Source organism: Triplophysa rosa, linkage group LG9, assembly GCF_024868665.1.
Source record: "Triplophysa rosa linkage group LG9, Trosa_1v2, whole genome shotgun sequence".
In the NCBI taxonomy this organism is placed as follows: domain Eukaryota; kingdom Metazoa; phylum Chordata; class Actinopteri; order Cypriniformes; family Nemacheilidae; genus Triplophysa; species Triplophysa rosa.
Genome location: NC_079898.1, coordinates 15,354,513 through 15,374,701, shown reverse-complemented (window position 1 = coordinate 15,374,701; position 20,189 = coordinate 15,354,513). Strand labels below are relative to the sequence as shown.

Genomic DNA, 20,189 nt, shown 5'->3' with positions numbered 1-20,189 from the left:
CCTGCATTTGGGTTCTTCTGCCACGATCACGACAGAATACACGAGCCTATTCAGAACCCAGCGGGCAGCAAGATGGACGGCACGGCGTCGTCCTCATGGTCCGCTCAAGCCCGCTTGCTGTTAGGTTTCCGCCAGGGGAACTACGTGAATCGGGAGTTCGTCGGGGCATTCTCGGCGGTGGCTGAGAGGGCTGAGTTCAACGAGGCAGAGTTGAAGACGATCTTCAACTGCTGCCTCACTCAGCGCCTCACCCCGTCTGAGAAGAGGCTGCTGGGTCCCCTAGGGTTCGCGGCAATGGTCAGGTTCGTGGCCAACCGGGACGATCCCGGGGGTGGGGTTCCACGTGGGACTTCCACCTCGCGGTCGATCACGCCGGAGGGCCTCGACCTGACTGCCGCTGCCCGGGGGGACTCGGTACCCTCCGGCTTGAGCTCCATGGTCCCCGTTCACTCTGGTGGCGCCGGTAGCGAGCGGGAGGGAGGGGATCCGGGGATGACGTCGGCTGATTCCTCCGCTGCGGAACTCCCTCCGGTCCCCATGGATTCGCCAAGGTCGGCTATGGATCCGGTGGTGCGGAGAAGGAGGGAGAGGCGCAGCAGAGGAGCGTCCACGCCAGTGCAGCCGGCGTCCAGTCCGGTGCGGCCGGCGTCCAGTCCGGTGCGGCCGGCGTCCTGTTTGGTGTCCAGTCTTGTGTCCAGTCTTGTGTCCAGTCCTGTGTCCAGTCAGGTGCAGCCGGCGTCCAGTCAGGTGCAGCTGGCGTCCAGTCCGGTGCAGCCGGCGTCCAGGCCGGTGTCCAGTCCAGTGATCCAGCCGGCGTCCAGTCCGGTGATCCAGCCGGCGTCCAGTCCGGTGATCCAGCCGGCGTCCAGTCCGGTGGTCCAGCCGGCATCCCGTCCGGTGATCTAGCCGGCGTCCAGTCCGGTGGTCTAACCGGCGTCCAGTCCGGTGCAGCCGGCATCCAGTCCGGTGCAGCCGGCGTTCAGTCCGGTGTTCCAGCCGGCGTCATGTCCTGTCCAGCCGGCCTTTCAGCCGGCGTCCAGTCCGGTGATCCAGCCGGCGTCCAGTCCGGTGATCCAGCCGGCGTCCAGTCCGGCCATCCAGTCGATCCTCCAGCCGGCATCCCAGCCGGCCATCCAGTCGGTCCTCCAGCCGGCGTCCCAGCCAGCCATCCAGCCGGCCATCCAGTCGGCCATCCAGCCGGCATCAAGCCCTGTCCAGCCGGCCTTCCAGCCGGCGTCAAGCCCTGTCCAGCCGGCCTTCCAGCCGGCGTCAAGCCCTTTCCAGCCGGCCTTCCAGCCAGTCCCTGGGAGACTCCCAGGGCCAAAGACTGTCCCCCCCAGGACTCCCCCTAAGTCCCCCAGGACTCCGCGCCCTCGAGCGCAGCCGGGGACTGGGACTTCTCCCCACTCCCATGGACTGCCCCCTATGGGCCCTTGTTTGGCCCCACCCCCCCTCCCATGTTTGTTATTTTTGATGTCCCACCCTAGTCCCATTGTTATTTTGTCTTGTCTTCCACTGATTCTGTTCTCCATGTTTTGTCTGGTCTTGTCTTTGTCTCAGTCTTCCTTGTCCTGTCCGTCTACCCCTTGGTGAGCACCTGGAGGTGCTCATTAAAGGGGGGGCTTCTGTCATGGCTCTGCTTCTTTAGTCATGTTTTTCTTGGTCCTGTGGCAGAGCCATGGCAAAGTCTTTGGTTATGTGTGGAGAGAAACATATTATTGTCCTTTTGACAATAATATGCGTTCTCTCCAGTGTCTCGTCTCTGTTCCCGCCATCTCGTTTCCTCGTAATCTTTCCCTGAGTGTTTGATTAAGCACACCTGCCCCTTGTCGTTATCCCTCGTTTGTGTTCTCTTTATATACCCTCATGTTTCATTGTCCTGTGCTCGCGTATGTATCCCTGTACCATGTCGCTTGGATGTACTATGTTACGTTTTGTATGTTCTGTTTACCTCGTCGAGTGTTCCTTGTTCCTAGCCGTGCCCGTGTTCCGTGAGTGTTGTGCTTTACCCTTGTCGTGTGTTTGATTTAAGACGTTTGGTCGTGTCCTTTAGTTTAGTTTTTACTTTTCTTGTTTTCGTTTTGTCCCCCTCGTGGGAAGTCTTTTATTTTCAAGTTTGTTTTCGTGTCACCCCCTCGTGGGTATTTTGTTTGTTCTTTATTTATTAAAGTCTTGTCTGTTAACCCCTTCACTGCCTGCCTGCATTTGGGTTCTTCTGCCACGATCACGACAAGTAATGTATTCGTCTCTGTGCTTTGAGCAGTAAGCATTTCATTTAGAGGACTTGATATTTACTGACGGATCTGAAGTCACTAATGACAGCAAACAGCTTGTTTTCAGATACACATGACACAAAGTTAAACAAATTGAAGATTGTTATGTTACTGTCCTTCAGCCACAGCCGTCACATCATAGACACATTGAAAATAAACGCTTAAACTCTTCCACTGTCAATCAGAGCTATTTCCTATATTACATCATCCTAAGGAAGTGACTAAAGAATGGGAAACACAAAAACATGCCAATTTGCACCTGGTGTAAAAAGGCATTCTTATTTAGGCCTATAGAACTTTTACAGTTCACTTAGTGTTGTACATTGCTCCATTGTTGTATATTGCCACCCTTCGTTAATTTTACAAAGACATAAAAGAAAGAGAATTGTAGACAGTCATATCTTAGTCTGAATAGAAACAGATGCTCAGGGACAGTAATCAAGGGTATTCCTTACATCTGAAGTATGTTAAACAAATCATTTTTTCTTCCTTGGAACTGTACCATCACATTTTCATGAATGCACCGTTTCATGCCTTGTTTTTTGTTTGTTTTCACTGTGTGCAGAAATGCTATTATTGTCTCTTTACTTGACATGATATTCTCAGCCTTCAAAATGTTGATACATTCTCATAATAAACACTAGGGTTGAATGTCTCTGCAGATCAAACCCAAGCAAACACAGCAGTGAAGACTTTTGGGTTGTAAATCAAGTGTCTGCTGTTGTCGGACATTGTCATAATTCTTGTACTTAGCTGTACTGATGTTCACACTGATGCTGGAATGATCTAGTGGTCCTTTAATAGAATATTATAAATAAAAATATTTATTTAATATACATTTCCATGCTGACTAAAGAAGACCAATGTTTTTGAGATAGTATGCAAAAACATAATTTTAAAGTTTTGTGAATTCGTAAATTGCAAAACTCGACACTGATTTCGAAGCTTAAGTTGTGAAATAAACTGCATAAATAATTTACTGAACAAGCACACATGAAACTGATTCATTTTTAAAATTGAAGAAGTAAATTCACACAATACAATTCCTGGAAAGCCCCTCTGAAGTGGATTAATACAACAATTTAATCAGTGACTTGACCTCCATTCTGCCCCCGTTCAGTCCTTTTATACATGTTTCTTATCTTCACTTTAAAGGACTTCAATATGAAACATTGTTAGAGGCCAGAGGGAGCATTAAACTCATTCTCTCCTCATGAGAGCATGTCCCATTAAAGATGTTCTCACAGTATTCTTCATATGGAGTCTGTATGCTGAGGGGCTCAAGCATGCACATGATTGCAATTCAGAATGACTCAGAGAGCTTTACTGCTGCTGTACCACTCAAAAGATCCAACCTCAAATTCCAACAGTCCCTCCACACTCAACAAGTCTGAGAGCTCAGTCTGAGTCATCTGAGAGCACCGATAACTTCACAGACACAAGAGAAGGGTGTCTGCTTCTTAATTTTATTCCTGTAAGAAATATATCTCTTTTTGGATACATCCAGGATTATTCACACAATCTTAAAAACTCTAATAATTAATATGGATTTTTAACTAAATCTAGAGTGCAGTTTTCCTCTCTTAACTCTATGCTGCAGAACTGTTTACATATCTAAAGTTTCCACATTGGGTTGATCTTTATGTAAACACATGCCTCATGAGACACACACAAAGCAATCCCGTATACTAACCAAAAGGGTAACAAATTACAGACTAATAACATTGGCATTAAAGTTCAATAGTGCAGCATAATGCGATGGTTTAGGATCTGCGTTACCCAAAGGTTTGCCTAAAAAGCATCTGATAAATAACAAATTACTTTTGAGTCATGGAATGTGCACGGTCTAATACAGAGAGCCAGTAAATAAACAAAATAAACTCTTAAAATTCTCTCAATATTCTTAACTCTTACCCCACAATCTGCACATGACGATGCAACCCTTTCCAAGATGCAACTTCCTTAAGAATCAGTTATTACAAAGCTTTACCCCAAATGAGTAGGCATTTAGCTGGAAGATTCACTCAAAAAATGGAAAATTAAACACACACAAAAAAAGTAATTACAGTATTGGGACTTCTTGATGTGTTTTTGAGGAAAGGAGAATGAAACCTGCTTAAAAATATCTTCAAATCATGCATGTGTGCACGTAGCCATAGTGAATCAACAAATCACAGAAAATAAAATCAGATTCCATGAATTTGGAATTTACTTTAAAATGAAAAAAAATAGACATGAAATTCTCCTTTAATATAAATCTTTTGTTTTCAGTCTAACAACTGCAGGCAAATGAGCCACAAACCTGGCAGGCCCTGGTACAGTTTTCGTTCTATACTGCATTAAGTCTTTTCACATGATAAGGATAATATGGTGGCTTACAAACAATGTAAAATGCTCAATGCAAGAAGAAAACTATTATAATATTAATAGTAATCCTTTTTCAGTGCTTAGTGCATTTACTTTTTAAGGTTAGTTGAACGTTATTTGTCAAAATGGTGGCATACACACAAAGAAAAACTAAACAAAAGGAGAACAGATCTATGTTCTGTGGTGATCAGAAAAATTGACATTGTTTCACATGATCATGTGTTGTTACGGGTCTTGTATCGCTCTGAGTGCTTGGTCAGGTCCTCGATGCGAAGATCTTTTAGATGCAGAAGGTGCTCCAATTTGTTGACCTTTATCTGTAAAATCTAGAGCAAAGTAAAACATATTTAAGAAATATTCAATCATGGTGTTTTTAAAACCAAAGATTTCTCAGTGTTCAGTTAAAGGCTACTGATGTCACAATCATACTGCAACTGTTTGAAACACTTCCTTTCAGAGAAACATTGAGTTTTACTGACGAAGAAAGGAAACCAATTATTGATAATGCTTAAATTGATGGAAACATTTATAAATTTAAACGATTATCACCTTTGAACTATTGAACTTAAAAATGGTCACGTCTTTTACAAACAATTTAATTACCAACTTGAAACAATTATCAACTTTTGAACTAAAAAATGGTCACGTCTTTTACACAAATCGCTGTTGATCTCATAGTGACTCATTCACATTCATCTTGATATAGCAATCTCTAACAAATTGCACATTTCCTTTTGTGACATATGCGTCTTTCGCCAGCTGCAGTGTTTGCAAAAGGTGCTCAAAGTAACTTGAGGGCTTTAGACAGATAGCAAAATGTACATTTTATCAAGGAAATCCATTTTATATGTCAAGAAGCTGCACGGCAGTATTTTAACATAAATGTGACACAAAATCCCTTTAATTCATCAAAACAGTTTAATTAAGTTGACATTATTTAAAAGTGAGCGACTCACCTCAACAGTCTCTTGTAAAGCCAAAATGGCCTGCTCCTTGTCATCCAAGAGCAATTGGAAGGCTGGATTCACATTAGGTCCTATGTTTGCAGCAGTACTAAACAAAATTTACAACAACTGGATTTTTACTGTTTAACCTTGTGATTCAAATAGTCCTGTTAGGTTAAAATCACTCTTCTATTAAGAAATGCTATATCTTTTTTAAAGGTTTCTGAAGGTATGGCAATGCATACCTGACTTTTGCTGTCTTCTTCACTATAGCAGTATTGGTTTGCATGGTGTCTATAATCTGATGATTTTCTGTTGAAATGTCAGAGAAACAAAAAATATAGTTTATTTGAAAAATTACACAACTGTTTCTACATCTATAGGGTATAGCAATGCATGTTACTTGTTCGGCTTCAAAACCATTGGTTGTTCAAAATAAAATACGTTACAAAAGGCAAACAATGCTGATACAAGGAAAGCTCACATCTCACTGCTGCGGGTGTTAGATCTTGGCAAAAAGAGCTGCTTCAGAATCCCTTCTGGCTAATTTCAGGCACGGAGACTTCACCCCTATAACACCCTGCATCAATTTCCTCTCTCCCTCCAAATTAGTTTTACTCCCCCATACTTTAAGATTTTCAGGCTCATGAGAAGAATTACTTAGCCAGGAAGGCTAAACTAATTAGACCTCATTTGAACCCATTAAAGCCATTGACAGGGCACCAGACTAAAGTCTATTGTAACTGCTGAGCAGGAAAATTTTATTTGGCACTAAGCTTTGAACCATCAACACCAGCTGTGCTTCACCCTATAAACATCCAACAAGGAAGGAACAATACCTTCTGAGGCACAGGACCTGTGTTTCCCAACAGAAATGAACTTTTGATAATATGATGTATCACAAACAATCTAGCCTTATGGTCCCATAATAGCATCAACAGCACTGTTGGCTTCAGTTTGCTATGACCTTAAGGGTTTTAAACCTAATAAGGGCTATCCGGTGAAGGTTATATGTATCACATTTTCATCATGAAAATAAGAAATTAAATGATACAGCCAAGACTTCCTGGTGATGAGGTTTGGGAAACAGAGAGCTGACATACCTAACCCCCCTCAGTTTAAGACTGCTGACAATGCAGTACATTTGTTCTATATTCTATATATAAACACAACTGACTTTTTTCTTTCATTCTACATGTGCATTACAACATTCTACATTTTTTGTCATCCTAAGCTAACAACTGAACATCATAAAAATAATCTTGCTGACATCTTTCTTGTTGTTTTAAAATGTTGGTTTGTGGTCTGCTGAGACAATGGTTATTATTCTGAGTAATAATGCATGACAGATGATCAGAATATCTATGACCGCTGACCTCATGAAGCTTGGCTTCCTTAAATCTTATACTGCTACAGTTTTTACAAATCTTCGTATAACACCGACTACATGATGACAACATCTGCAATACTGACTTCATCTGCCTCTGTTAGGTGGGTGGTAAAATTGGTGAACCATTGCCTTATATGTGATTAAAAGTGCACACGCACGCGAATGCATGAAAGATATAAGGGTGTTGTGGATATTTGTGGTTGATTTTCATATCTCATTTTCACATCGCTGCTGTGCTTCTGAAACCTTGTATCTCCATATTTCGTGATTTTTTGTTATTGCCATAAATCATTTTAATAAGTGACCTTTTATGTTTGTCACTGGGTTTTGCAAATATCTAACCACTAAAATGTATTAAAAAGTCAACTTTGACAACACAGTATTTAATCATTTAAAAAGTACAGTGTTTTTTTCCATTTCCTGAAAAACAGCAAATTTGGACATCCGAGGTTTTGGAAGGACAGCGACGATATGTTTTAATTTAAATTCTATCTTTTTTTTTATTGTTTTCATGCCTCTGCTTGTGTTCATCCTTTTGTTGTAATTATAGTTTTCACATGTAGCCTATATGTACTGTATAAACCACTCCATGCTCCTTTGTTGTTATTTATCTGAATTATGTCACAATAGGTTTGTATCACAATCATTTTCTGAAGAGGTCTGGGTTTGATTTTATCTTGTCAGAGCTTCTTCCACTTTAGTGCTAGTTCTAGAGAATCTACCTGATCTCCGTTGTCCATTTGTAATGCTGTAATATTCCAAGTCCTATGAAAAAATATATTATAGGGTTAAAACGGCACACACTCTCTATAAATACAAGCACACAGACCTAAACAGCAACTCACCTGTGTGCCTTCTACATGTAATAGCTTTTCTGCTTTCCTCTCCTCTATCTTCTCTCTCAAAGAGCATAGAACTGGTTCAATGTAGCCTGCTGTGCTGACAACTATCTTCTTGACTGTGTCCAGAGGTACATTGAAGTTCAGCTTGGAAAAAACTTTTCTGAAATGAGAACAACGTGTACTCTTGTTTTGATACATTTTTACTAATATGTTTTCACGACTATGAGTGCAGGATTCCTTTTGTCATGCAACAAACAGTAACCACCCTACTTATTTTCTCCCTCGTAAATACTTTACGAAATATGAATCTCGAAATTGTTGTCTAGGTAGACAGTTTACTAAATCTTACTAAGCCAGACAGTGTTAAACGTTCAGCGGGAGATCTCATGTCCCTCAGTGTTATTGCTGAGGTGTAATGTCACATTCCTTCAATCCTCTGGGGATTGCGACATGCGGGGGGGCAGATAAGCATTGAGATGTTTGCCTTACTGTCTGCGTGGAGAAAAAATAAATACACTTGCCTATTCAGAGTGCTCCAGTTACACAGCTTCTGTTGCGTGGAATGTGTGGCCGTGTAGTTGTGCAGATCCACTAATTTAGGGAAGAAATGCTTCACAACTTCTGCAGCCATAACTGCGTGTGAAAATTGTTAAAATATTAATTTGCTAATCTATGCGTACGATATTTAAGTAGTTGGTATAAGAATGAATGACACCACAAATAATTAAATAAATACGTAATACATAAATTAATACAATAAAATAATACGAGAAGTTTGCTAGCCCTTTTGTTTTGTTTATGAAAACAGCTACAGTAAATACCTCCATCGCTAAAATCTCGCGCAATGTTCCGTTTTGGTTTGGAGAGAGGTATTTTATCTATCCACGCGTAGACATCCTGCAAAGTTTCTTCGTCTATCCGTCTAGACCCATCCATCATTTGAAAAGTTTTATTTGCGTTATTTTGAAGTATTCTTCAGTATTCCACAGTATTGGTAAGGTTGTTTGAGCCGTTGCTAGGCAACTGCAAAGCTACAGGACCCGACAGAGGTCATTTTTCTCGTTCCTCGTTCAAAATAATCGAAATCGACAAACGATTGTACATCACGGGAGAAAGTTAAACCTTTATTATAGCAAAAAATTGAACATACTGTAATTAATGTTATATTGATAGATTTACAGACAGTAAAATCAGACCAGCTGAGAGCATAGCAAGATTGAACACAATACGAGGTGGGCAAAAACACAGATTTGACTTAATTGTCTTTGGGTGCAAAAACACAACTAAAGTACAAAATAAAGATAGATATATAAAATGTATAAATAATAAACAATACGAACAAATAAATGTGTGTGCTGATTTGTGCATCACTGTGAAATCCAGTAGTTTTATGTGTTATAAACTGAATTACAAGTACCACTTATGCCCTTGAAATAAAGTTTCAATTACATATAACCCCTATCTGTTCTATGAGAGGCAACGTGATGTGGAATGGGAAGAGAGGACTGAAATCATATGGATATTGAATGCTCTAAATTGATATTTTTTGCTGACAACTGTACACTGCTACAAATAGCCTACCATTCGTTTTAAACAAGTCGTACCAGGAGCGTAAAGGACAGAGTCTTAGAAAGAGTGCAAATACAAATGTTGAGTGTTGGGAGTCCAAAACTGAAATATTCTGTAGCTTCACTCTTGTTCAGAGTCATAAGGTTTGCATATGAAGATTCTTATGAAGCTCTTAATGATTCGGAGTAACTCCTTCTGTTCCACGTCATCTGGGCCTGACAGGAGGCTTCAGTGCTACTTTCTGTATTGCCTGGATGACAAAGAGCATTCAAAAGACTTGGGTAATTTATCAGTTAGGTTTATCAAATTATCAGTTGGTTTTATAGTCAGAATTAAATTGCAGAAATGTTTCCAGGAAAAGTTACAAAAATAAGGGAAAGCAAAAATATAATTCACCTGAGGTGGAGTATAAGCTGGTTGTATTCCTGTGGGTTTTGCAGGAGAAAGTGGAGGTCTATTTGGCATAGTCACCTAGTAGTGAAAACAAGAATAGGATAATAGCGTTGGATGGTATTTATGTCAGTATAGGGTGGAGTGCTTGCTGTTGACTAAATTGTTCAAGTAAATGTTAAATAAATGACCACTTACATGTTTAGATGTGAGTGGGGGTAAAGGTTTTGATGGAGGAAGTGGTTTGGATGGTGGGAGCAGTGTTATTTCCTGAATAAAAAATTTACCTGTTATAAAGCAGCTTTAACAAGTTATTAAGTAATATTGACAAGGCCTCACCTGAACTGGATGAATGTTTCTGGAAACCGCAGGTGTGAAAGGTTTTGCAATCTAAAAGAATATGAAAGTATATGTCATTTTTTAGCGAAACAAGAATAGATTAAAATATTTCTACTTAGCATCTTGCGAGACGTAGTACCTGTTCTGTTCTGGTTTGTGGTGTCTGACTTGGAGGCTGTGCATGAGAAAGATGGGTCAGGTTTTGTGTTTTATCATGACATTCTTTTATTGTGCAATGTAAGCACTTTTAGTGTGAAACACAAACTCAACAGCTTGTTTTTAGGGGCAAATGAAAAAGCTTACCAGAGGTGCTGGTCTAGAGGGTACAGTTTGAGCAAACAGAGGTTTGCAAGACACAGTTGCAGATGACTCCAGGAAAGCTGGTTGACCGATACGTGGTCTTATGTACTTGGGGCTGTTCTTTGCACTGCTTGGTTGGAATGCTGGATTGCACTGGCCTGAGGAAGTATGGAGGTCCTTCAAAGTTCTGTTTGAAGATAAAAAAACATAACATCCTTTAATAAAACTTCAAACTGATCATTAATCTCATTTGGCGAGCCAACCTACATTTTCTTTGTAAATGCCGCTTTTTTGTTCCTGCAATACATCACCACTCCAGTGATAACAACGATCAGGCCCATGATGACCACAGATGTGGCCACAGCAATTATGACAGCATTTTTCACTGTAAATGAAAATAACATGTTTGTTAAAATACTAAAAGACTGGATTGGCTCAGACAACATAAAGTAATGCTAATATGGTCAGGAAGTGAACGGTTTACTTTTTGAAAGTTCTGAGAGTTTAACATCACAATAGGGTGGTGCCCAGCCTGGATCACAGTGACATTCCCTCTCATGGTTACACACCTATGTAAATGTGTAAAACATAACAAACAGTATATGTAATTACGCTTTTCAACAATTCTGCCAGTACACATTTAAAAATATTATACAGATATGGAAAAAGAAACAATGTACACACCCCACGGCCGTTGCATTTGTCTGAACATTTCTCAGTGCCATATAAACTAATGTCCTGGCAAAGGCTGTTGTAACACACCTGTAAGAAATAATAAATTTTGTTCGATTACATAAATATCCTTTTATATGACAAAGAAAGATGTTATCAATAAAGATAATGCTTTATTATTTACTTGCCTTATTTGTACCACATTTGGTGCCTGCTGGAACCATCCCTAAGTCTTCTGTTGGTGAGGGATCGACAGCCATGTAGCAGATTCTTGATCTCATGGTCACTTGAATTTTGTTTTTTGTTATGGGAAATTCTTTCCCACCAGCACAATATATTTTACCACATTTCATGTGCCTGTAGATTGAGACATAATCTTGAGTCATTACAAAGCAGGTCACCAGAAAATAATTGAAGGTTTCTAAAATATTATTTTGGTTTTCATCCACCAAATTCAAAGTTCTATTAGAATCTAAATTACTTACTCAGCACTCTTGGATGTTCTGTCCATTACATTGTTATGAAAGCAGGTATCAACATCTACCTCAGCATCTGAATATATTACAAGATGATATATTATCATTTTATTTTCTCATTCCTAACTTTATGCATGAAACTTTAAAAATATATTAACAACAGCGCTCTAGACAATTTTTTTTAATGCATAGAAAGCCACCATAATGCAGTGTTTTTTCAATAAATGAAAACAGTACCTGATCCCCACAGCAACTTGCAATGTTCCTTATGTGTTGGACATTGTCCATTGTAACAGTAACCCTGATTATAATTGCAGGGCAGTCCGTTCATCTTATAGTCATCTTTGGGACAGAAGGCTGATTCTCCTGTACAGTACTCTTCCAAATCACAGTCATGAGCACTTTTTCTGCACAGACTGCCCATTTGCTTCAGCTTAAGAAGAGAATTAAGAAATGTCAAGACAACAAGCTAATTTCACAAAGCTTTCACTTTGGCTGTTACTGCTGTTTGATGACAGTGTGACAGTAGCTTTTCTGCAATATTTCTGTGTAAGAAACAACGTTTGTGATGCACTAATGGCTGAAGATGATGGCTGCCAAGTGAACTGACTTGACTAGGATTTTAATTCATTTTATGCATTCATAAAGAAAAATAAGCTGCCGTTTTAGGCTGTGTGTGGTTGATACCTGGCAATTATGGCAACACTCTCCATGTGCACAATGGGAACCTTTGGTCAGCTGACAGGTGGAGGCATTGCAGCAGGGATTGTTGCATTCCTAAAATCATATAAAATCAAAATTATTTGGATGAACAAAAGGACAAATGTTTTGCATAAGCATAAGCACATGTACAGTATATTTATATACTGCACAAGCAGTACTTTAGTGATGTCATCCTTGAAACTAAATAGCCAGAACTGGGAATTTTTTTAAAGCAACAAACCTCAACAGTTCCGCAGTCACATTCCTCGCCCTTTTCTACAAAAGCATTTCCACACACTGGGCCACCGTATATTTCGCTCTCATTCGGTATGTCTAAAAGACAGCTGCTGTCATAGTTTTGCAAGAAACTCTTTAAGGATGCTTGACTACAAGTACTGAAGGCATCTGGGAGGACAAACCTGTGGAAAAAGTGTATAGGAAAAATGGTCTTTAATGGCTTACTGTTCAACAAACAGGTAAGCACGGGTAAGCACATTCGCAGTTTACGTTACGGGGAAAATTACTTGGAAAAAAGTATGAAAAAATGTTTCCATGTTTGCATTACATGTATGTATGCTAATGTATTTTAAAAAAGTGTTTTCAGTTAACCTCACCCAATGGTTTCTCCCATAATACAACCATTTCTAGAAGAACAGCCACATGTTTGATCATCATGTGACATGCCCAGATTATGTCCCATTTCATGAGCAATAGTAGAAGCCACTGCAATGGGATTGACATTATGGTCCTTTATAAAGAAAAACATAAAATCATTATATTTGACAACAACCATAGTTTGTTTTCAGATTAACGTGTGGAATGTTTTTACTAAAAAAATGGTCATAAACAAACCTGATTCACAGCACCAGAGGATTGAGAGCACATAGCATACATTGTAGCCAACCCAATTGTGGTTCCCTCAAAATTGATACCACTGATTAGAAAAGAAGAAAAAGAGATTTCAAACCATTAAGGGATTCTTTTACAAATCCAAGTAAATAAATAGACAGTTAAAATGCGGTAATCTTAAAAAAAAGCAGTAAAGATGACTCACGTAATAAAATGGGCATTGTCATGCTTCTTTCTTTTGAGAAGGTAATCCTGACGCCATTGTAAAAAGTTCTTCAGAGTCACATCTGAAACTGGACTGACCATAATCATGTCCCTTTTAGTCCAAATCTCAATCCCAACCAACCTGACACGTATGTTTAAAGGCCTGTAAAGCTGAATATGATTTTTTTTATAATCATTGTTTAAACAATTGAAAAATCTCATATTAAACACCACATAACACCACAAACACCACATAATACACATTAGTATAAAACCAATCCAGTATTATACCACACCTTGTCCACATGGTTTGCGACCAACATCATTCTTTCTTCAATTTTCTTCACACTTCCGAACTTCTTGTACTGAAAAAGGTATATACAGTATACACATTACATATAATATCATTTTTAATATATAACACTTATACAGTATATATTTAACAATAAACACAACACAGTAGTAAACCTCATTCATACCTCCTCATGATCAACAACCAAAGCCATCTCAACAACCCGCTGTCCACCAATGAGGGCTTTGTTTTTCTGAGTCACAAAAATGAAGATATTGACGTAAAACTGGTATTTGCAAAAAATATTGTACATTGTTTTGAGGAATAATTTTAAGCTACTGTGTAAGTATATATACAATAAAAAATCTTATTCAAGTTTATTCTCTGAAAACCAATTCAACCAATTACACAGAATCTTGGTTATTACCATATTTTTGCCTTTATACAGCCCACTAAACCGTGGGCCAAGGTCATAGACTGTGTCATTAATGTATCCAAACGTCCCCTGCTTGACCCTTAAATGCTCTTGTTTGAAAATAGCATGGTTCCCATCCACAGATTCTTCTAGGGGCTCAATCAAGTAAACTTGCTTTTCTGTTCTCAGAAACCCACTACAAAACCAAGAAGAAACAATATTTTTAAGAAAGCAAAATGTTGGTGTGATTCTGAGCATTAGCATCTTGATTGGATATTCAGGATATAATCATTTGTGACTTAATATTAAAATGTTTATTTACTGCATTCCAGAGCATAGCCCAACACTAACTGAAGAATCTTCTATGTCATGGATGTGTCCCTGATAGTAGCAGTGATCCTAAAATGTGCAAGATAAAATAATTGTAACATATTGTTTAAGACAGATGACAGAGACAGACTATTTTACTGTTTAAACATACAGTGTTGCCTGAAGACTTTGTTTCTGAAATCCCATCCTCTGTATAATGTAACAAAGTGTAATGTTCTCCTAAAAGATCACTGAGATAAAAAAAACATTTAGACCATGTTTGAACACAAGGCACATGTGGTTAACATTCGATATTCAATAAGAAGTTGTTATAAGATTGTCTTACTTATTTCTGTGCAAAGAAATGGTTAAATTTCTCCCATCTACAGACAATGCATATTCAAGATTTTCAGGATATGTCTAACGAAGAAAAGGAACGCACACATAAATAAATGTACATCTTCAGCATCTTGTCAAACCAGCAGTTGCCACAATATGCCGATAACGATATGCTGAAGATAAAAAAATGACCGGACCTTCAGAGAAGGTGTGCTCCTTCTTACTCGCTCTTTCAGTGCTTGAAGTCGAACAACATCATAGTGCATAACATGAGGAAGAACTGGATTCGCTGCCTCGAGATTCTCTAAATCAGGTTAGAATAAACAATTATTTAGTATCCTATGATAAGGCTATAATAATATTTTTATGTAATCACGAAAAATGATTCACAGTATAAAATATTAACATATTTTTTTGCTCACCCCATGTATAAACAAAAGTAAAAAATGGTATAAATAATCCAGTGTATTGCATTGTTAAATGTCCTGTGACACTTCGCCAGTGAACTCGTGGGCAACTGGGAAATCGACTACTTGAAAGTTACGCCCCGCCTCGGTTGTCATTACCATAAAAAAAGACTACGACCTCCTCATCCGGTAAAAGCTATGGTCACTCAGTGAGTCAGGTCCTTGTAAATGACTCAAGGTGGGTTTCTTTTGTATAGCAATAAAGTTCTTTACTTTATCTTATTTTAAATCATTTAATTATTTGTTAACTATTGCTATTACTAATTATACTACCATTACTCGCTTGTATGCGACACAAAACTGTATTGCTTTAACGTTAATGTTAATATTATAATTAATATTAAACGATAAACAAATGACCAACTATGTTATGGTTACCAAATTAACATTTTTCCTGGTTACGATCCCATCCAAAATGTAGGCCTATGTGCGTTCTTGGGTAATTTTTTACAAATATAACTTATTCCTTTTAAAAGTGGGATGAGGGAAATATACTCTCGATTTTAAGATTTTGCTGACATCCTGTGGTTAGATTGTGCAAGTGCAGTTCTTATTAACAGTTAAATCTACAGGTTTATAAGTATGTTGGTGAGTGCTCTTACTATCAATTGTTATGGAAAACAACAAAGACAAGAAAATAATTTTTTGTGACTTTGTTATACACCAAAATAAACCATTACAATATAAGTCACAAATCGTACGTGTGTGACACTTGCCGCCATGTGACTTTTATTTTGAAACGTGTTTGACACGGAACGAGAGACGCAAAAACATGAAAAAAGTCGCTTCATTGAGTATGTTGATATTATGCTGCAGCCTGAATTAATTGAACTTTTGGGAGAAACACCAAGAATTCTTGCAGAAAAGATACCAGTACTTGAAAACAAGGAGACCAAATGGGTTGCATTTCAACAGAAAGAAATAGAGAACGGGAGAGAAATTGCTACTTCACCTTTTACATTCAGACCTGAACGAATCCGCGTTGCTACAGAAGATGAATATTTTGAGGTAGGTTGTTGTTAGCTCAATGGCGTTTGTATGAGTAAAGTTTAATTGCTACCAATTTAGCAACAATTGCTCGTAATATGTTACTTAAGAATGATGAAGACATTAGAACATTGCATGACTGCTAAGTAACGTTGTGATGGTGCGCTGCTGTATTTACCAACATCCTGAGTTCTCGGTGTTCCTATGTTTGTCAACAGGATGGTGACATACATCGGCACATGTATCTACAGGATGTCGCAACGGATTTGGCGGATGATTACCAACCCCCAACGTAAGTGTCGTAAGTTTTTTATTTTGTTCAGTAATTAGCACAAGAAACACACTTGAGTCGTTATTCACATTAATTTTATATTCCATTGTAATAAAGCCAACTAAAGTGGTAATGTATATAAATAATTATAAACAGAACTAGTATGTCACTATCGTAACCCCTTTTATAGCATATCTGAATTCAGATGTCACATCGCTGGTTGCAAACAGTTCTTTGACACATTGGAAGGATACGAACACCACTACAATGCCTTGCATCGCAATGTATGTTCCAACTGCAAGCGCTCTTTCCCGTCAAATCGACTACTGGACGTGCATATCTTGGAGTGGCATGACTCCCTCTTCCAGGTCATGGCAGAGAAGCAGTGCATGGTAATATTTGTGTACTTACATTGAGTAATGCATTTTGCATTGAGTGGTGTGGTGTGGTCACTTCATTTACAATATTAACGTGTATTGATTGTTTCGTGCCTGATAAAAGCACATGTAAATGATAAAAGCAGTTTTATTTAGTAATCAATATGCATGGTATTAAAAGGAGTATACTTAGTAGACCTTGTTTAAATAAGTATTTAATTGGTCCCACAGTATATTATCTAACCAAGACAAGGTCCAAAACATTTCTGCGGTTTTGTCGGGTACACTAACCATAAAATATGTCTTTGTCAGATGAAATGCTCCATAAACTTTATATAGGCTACCATTTGTGTTGACGAAATCCTGATTTTTTTCACAGATTATTACTAATAACTTGTTATTACAAAATGTTATGTGATTAATAAGTCATGTCAACATATATTTATTCATTATCTCATTAAAATAAGTTAATAAGTTACAACTTATAGATAGACAAAAGTTTAAATTGTTGAAAGGACTTGTACAGCCAGTTTGATTTTAAACATTTAAGGCCATCAAGAATATTTACAGCGGAGCTGCTGCTTAAGATCAAGCATCTTATCTTACACTGACACCTACTGGTTTCCATTAGTCAGCTCCGTTAGATACAATGTTGGCTTCAGTGGGTGAGATACTGAAACTGATTTAGAGGACATAACATTAGTTGTCTCACCTTCCTCTCATACACACCATGTTTGAACATACAAATTTCATTAAACTAAATTGTCTGCAATATCTGTGTGCTTATTGTTTTCTGTTATTCATTTTCAGTACGAGTGCTTGGTTGAAGGATGTGGACTGAAATTCAAAACCAGCAAAGAGAGAAAAGATCATCTTATTAAAACACACAGCTATCCAGCAGACTTCAGATTTGACAGAGCAAAGAAGAGTGGAAGGTTTGATAATAATGCTGAATTTAACTTATGGTAAAATGCACAATAAGGAAATTATAGTTGTATTTATATACTATTATTTCTAAACCTTTTCTTCTGTTTGTTTAAAAAGTAAACATTTTGTATATATGCTACAACAGAATACGAGAAAGAAAGACTCCGCTTCAAAATGATGCACCAATGGAAGTTTGTGAAACATCAGCTAATCAGCCAGAGAAGTCGGAATCCATGGATTTCTCCCTGACACCAGAGACAGAAAACATGAAAAGAACTGTAGAAACTGAGCCAATGAATACAACTAATCCAAAACCACTGTATTCATACAGGTTGGTGGATTCATGATCATATATAAGAATTATATGATTAATTATTATTAACCTGTAGATTCTCAGTCTATGTTGATTTTTTTTTTTCAGAGTTCCATCATCCATCTGCTTTGGCCATGGCTCAGTCAGAGGGTTTAGAGGAAGAAGAGGGAAGAAGTAGGCCGAAGCTTTAATTCAAAGCATACAATCTATCTTATGTTCAAATGCTTACTAAAAGCCATTTGCTTGTTAAATTTTTTATTTTTGCAATAAAACTTAAACTTTGCAACCTTAAAAACAATCTGTCCCCTTTATACATTAGCTGGAGTTAATGAGATCAAAACAATGCAGTCAGTTCCGAGAAATCTTAAGTACAATATTTTACTGAAATATATGATCAATATTTGAATACGTATTAACTATTTTAAATAAGCCTATTTTTGTTTTTGTATATTAAAAATCTTAATTATATGATAGTTAAACGCTTCCAGTGAACGGCGCACATGAATTTCTCGTTCGTTAGATGCTACCGAACTTTTAGACATCTCTAACTCATAAGATCTAATAAAAATTACCAGATGTATTAAAATGAAGAGGTGTAGGCTTGAAGTAATGAGATGCAATGCAACGTCAGTCTCATTTTGTTACAATAAAGCCTATAAAGGTCGAATGATGCACTCGCTGACCTTATTTTAGGTCAATTTCGATGGCAATAACGTTTAACGTAAAACCTAAAATGTATTTATTTACCGTGTTTTTATTGGTCTTTGATATTTCTATATACATTTTAATTTGAGAAGTATTTATCCAGTAGCATATCTTGAAATCTGTTTCTGTTAGTAAATCTAACGTTTAATAGGTCTATACAACTGTTGGATCTCTGAAATAATTTATTATATGACCCCACTCGCACTGCTGAGCTGTAACAAAAATAGTAGGCTACACTACACAGAATATAAAGGGTAAGAAATACGGAACAAGAATATCATCTTGAGAGAGGATCGAGTTATTTTTTTCATAATGTTCAACATTTTAGTAATGACAGTATTAGTCTCTGTGAGATTTATTGTTTTTTAATGCAAAAGATTATTTTTCTAATTTGTATGTACATATAAAATATACAATAATTTACAGAAGATACATGTTAACAGTGTATAAATATCAGCAATCCTATTTGCAATTTATTCAAATGTGAAATGCAAAATCTGTAACATATACGTGTATTTACAATAATAACAAATCTAGAGATTAATTTTACAGTCTAGCAAACTAGAATATATGTAGCCTACTAAAGAGATTGTGGCTAAACAAATCAAACAAATGCCAAAATGTCCAAGGGAACGTAAAAAGAAACTGGACCGTTGGGGAAAAGGTTGAACAAAATCATGGGATAACGGGAGATTCAAATTTGTTTTTTTTGCTGTTTTTTATGCTGTTTGACTTTGCATGTATACGAATAAAACAATGAAATAAACAACGCATTTTTAAATTGTGTAGCCTGTCAAACTGTTGATAAAAACAAATGCATGAAGATGATGAGGTATACCCGAGCTGTTGGCCGTGGACATGTCGAAAATTATAGCTGGGAACATTTTTTGTATGACAGGAAATTTGGTTTTCGTTAAAATACAACAAGTGGGCGTATTCATTTGAATTATGTTCACATTACATTTCCATTTACACCCGAATTATCAGCCTAAAATCAATAAATGGAAAGTTGAAGTCGAACTAAAATCTGATTTTATTTTAGTTTAAGATTCTGACCATGCACACTCATTTCAGAACTGAATGCTTTCACGCACATCGCGTATCAACAAGTGGTCCTGGTCTGGAAACTTCTTTATTATATGCCTTCGGTATAATAATCTCTTGGAAATTATTTTCTCCTACTACAGGAAAAGTCACTCAGTTGTAGGCCTATGTCTGCATTGTTTTATATCACAAAAAAATATAATATTCTGGGGAAAATGCATTGCACTCTAAAAGGCTTTGTTTTCTTTAAAGCCAATTTTGGGATTCATTTGGCATAGACTAGATGACAAGGGCAATTTCTTTTCAAAATATAAATCTGCTGAAGTTCTTTAAAGAGAACAAATTCGATTTTTCACTCGTCTTTTGAGTGGCATGAAAACGCAGCAGCTCCAGACGGTGAATTATATGAAGAACGTGCTGCGTTGG

General features: G+C 37.8%; 3 protein-coding genes across 3 annotated transcripts; 1 reads left to right on the top strand and 2 right to left on the bottom strand.

Moving 5' to 3' along the window:
• Positions 1–3,301: 3,301 nt before the first annotated feature.
• spef1 (sperm flagellar 1) lies at positions 3,302–8,908 on the bottom strand. Its single transcript, XM_057342969.1, has 7 exons — positions 8,638–8,908; positions 8,338–8,449; positions 7,820–7,976; positions 7,697–7,739; positions 5,830–5,896; positions 5,597–5,693; positions 3,302–4,966 (listed from the first exon to the last, which is right to left on the bottom strand). Exons 1-7 carry the CDS (start codon positions 8,753–8,755, stop codon positions 4,856–4,858), a joined length of 705 nt encoding a protein of 234 aa, XP_057198952.1. The 5' UTR covers positions 8,756–8,908; the 3' UTR covers positions 3,302–4,855.
• A 4-nt stretch (positions 8,909–8,912) lies between these two features.
• On the bottom strand, positions 8,913–15,184 carry adam8a (ADAM metallopeptidase domain 8a). The gene is made up of 25 exons (XM_057341896.1): positions 15,095–15,184; positions 14,870–14,976; positions 14,680–14,753; positions 14,506–14,584; positions 14,347–14,423; positions 14,037–14,220; positions 13,797–13,862; positions 13,614–13,682; positions 13,319–13,488; positions 13,117–13,198; positions 12,879–13,012; positions 12,506–12,683; positions 12,250–12,339; positions 11,800–11,995; positions 11,572–11,638; positions 11,275–11,443; positions 11,099–11,176; positions 10,899–10,983; positions 10,682–10,799; positions 10,418–10,601; positions 10,254–10,289; positions 10,115–10,165; positions 9,974–10,045; positions 9,782–9,856; positions 8,913–9,635 (listed from the first exon to the last, which is right to left on the bottom strand). The coding sequence occupies exons 1-25, from the start codon at positions 15,144–15,146 to the stop codon at positions 9,591–9,593; spliced, it is 2,538 nt and encodes an 845-aa protein (XP_057197879.1). The 5' UTR covers positions 15,147–15,184; the 3' UTR covers positions 8,913–9,590.
• Positions 15,185–15,876: 692 nt separating this feature from the next.
• Positions 15,877–18,322, top strand: znf511 (zinc finger protein 511). Its single transcript, XM_057342936.1, has 6 exons — positions 15,877–16,147; positions 16,345–16,418; positions 16,588–16,789; positions 17,585–17,709; positions 17,847–18,032; positions 18,123–18,322. Exons 1-6 carry the CDS (start codon positions 15,947–15,949, stop codon positions 18,190–18,192), a joined length of 858 nt encoding a protein of 285 aa, XP_057198919.1. The 5' UTR covers positions 15,877–15,946; the 3' UTR covers positions 18,193–18,322.
• The last annotated feature ends 1,867 nt before the right edge of the window (positions 18,323–20,189 follow it).